The sequence below is a fragment of the Arachis ipaensis genome, chromosome B08 (assembly GCF_000816755.2).
Source record: "Arachis ipaensis cultivar K30076 chromosome B08, Araip1.1, whole genome shotgun sequence".
NCBI classification, from domain to species: Eukaryota; Viridiplantae; Streptophyta; class Magnoliopsida; order Fabales; family Fabaceae; genus Arachis; species Arachis ipaensis.
This window is the reverse complement of record NC_029792.2, coordinates 5,345,883-5,347,590: the sequence shown is the minus strand read 5'-3', so window position 1 is coordinate 5,347,590 and position 1,708 is coordinate 5,345,883. Positions and strand designations below refer to the sequence as shown.

The 1,708-nt window shown below is 24.7% G+C and overlaps 1 protein-coding gene across 1 annotated transcript in view; it reads left to right on the top strand.

Moving 5' to 3' along the window:
* The window catches only part of LOC107610394 (probable fatty acyl-CoA reductase 4), a 4,920-nt gene continuing 4,246 nt past the window's right edge, over nt 1,035-1,708 (top strand). Inside the window, exons 1-2 of the mRNA XM_021108083.1 lie at nt 1,035-1,122; nt 1,220-1,323. Of these exons, the coding sequence (XP_020963742.1) occupies nt 1,035-1,122; nt 1,220-1,323 (192 nt within the window). The remainder of the gene's footprint in view (nt 1,123-1,219; nt 1,324-1,708) is intronic.

Below are 1,708 nucleotides of genomic sequence, written 5' to 3'. Positions count from 1 at the left end.
TTCAAAAGATGTTACCTTTAATGATATAATCTATTATCTTTTCTCTCATCACATACTTTTTTTAGATTTGGTAAAATTATTTAGTCATATCCACCTTAAAAATCTATGAGAATAAACAATTTCATTTGTTTTAATTAATTTTACCAAGTATCAATTCTTATTATACATTTTTTAAATGAAACTTTAAAAGAATATATGAAAAAAGATTTGAATATATTAAAATATAATATGTATAATATAATTTATGTAACTCTATTTAATCCGAAGCAGATCCAAAATCTTGTAAAAAAATACCGATGACTAAAAAATTGTATGTTATGAAATTACTCGTCTCAAAAGCTTAAGCTGATAGAAGAATATAATATTAATGGTTATATTTCTAACATTATATAATAAAATATAATATATATTTGATAATATTTTTTTTAGTTGTTGTATATACAAGACAGCATTTAAACACCAATACTTATTTAAACGAACGAGTAAGATAACCACTCAACAAATTCAAATTAGTCAATTTATTTGATAATATATAATCATGATTAGTATTTTCTTTTATTTATAAAAAATGTTAATGATATCAGGAAATTATTCATCTTGAAAATTTAAATAAATAGAAAGAAGTAATACTAATAATTATATCTTAGCACTCCCTTTCAAGTAATATTATCTTTTTGGGTTTATTTATTTTTTGTATAGACATTTTTATTTATTTATTTGATTTATACTATTTATTACTTTTGAAATTCACTAAGAATTAAACATTAGACTTTTTAAATATAAATTTTTGATACTATGTCATAAATTCTATTTAATTAAAAGATGCTGCCCGAAATTTCCCCGCAAGGGAAATGTATTTATTGCGTGAAACAATAAGACGCTGCCCAAAATTTATAACTGTAATTAAAATCAACATTAATTTGTCTTGACTCTTAATCCGATAAATTACGGTTGACAGAGCCAAACTACATAAAATTTAGTACGCGTTTTCATATACCGTTAGTTACAACCGCTATTTATTATTTCAATTAGGTATGGCAGAGTTCACAAGTAATAGTGTTGAGGAGTATTTCAAAGAAAAGACCATTTTAATTACTGGTGCAACTGGATTCTTAGCCAAAAGTTATTATCTTGCATCTATATCTATACTTCTGATGCTGAAATTAGTACAATGATTAACGCTCTAATGGTTCTTTTAAAATTTTAATTTTGTTTATAGTTCTCGTGGAGAAGATATTGAGGGTTCAACCCAACATAAAAAGGTTATACCTTGTTGTGAGAGCATCAAATCCACATATAGCTGTCCAACGCTTGCATAATGAGGTACTCATTTTCGTTTAATTTAGTTGTTTCATGATCAGGTGCAGGGGCGGAACTACATTATAGAAAAGGGGGCAATGGCTCCCTAATTTAAATTTTTTATATGTAAATTATATGTAAATTTTAATTTAATTTTCTTTAAAATTTTATTTTAGTTTTATTTTATTATGTAAATATTTTTGATTCCTCTAATATTTTATTTAGTTTCGCCCCTGATTAGATGCATTAGTTAGAAATTAACACATATGAACTACACGTAATACATAACGTGACTAACATTTGTTTTATTGAAATTAATAATAATAATAAACTTTTCATTTTTCACTAAAAATACTGACTCCTTTTATATACACACACTCAAAGACAGATTCATGTATTTGTGGGGGCA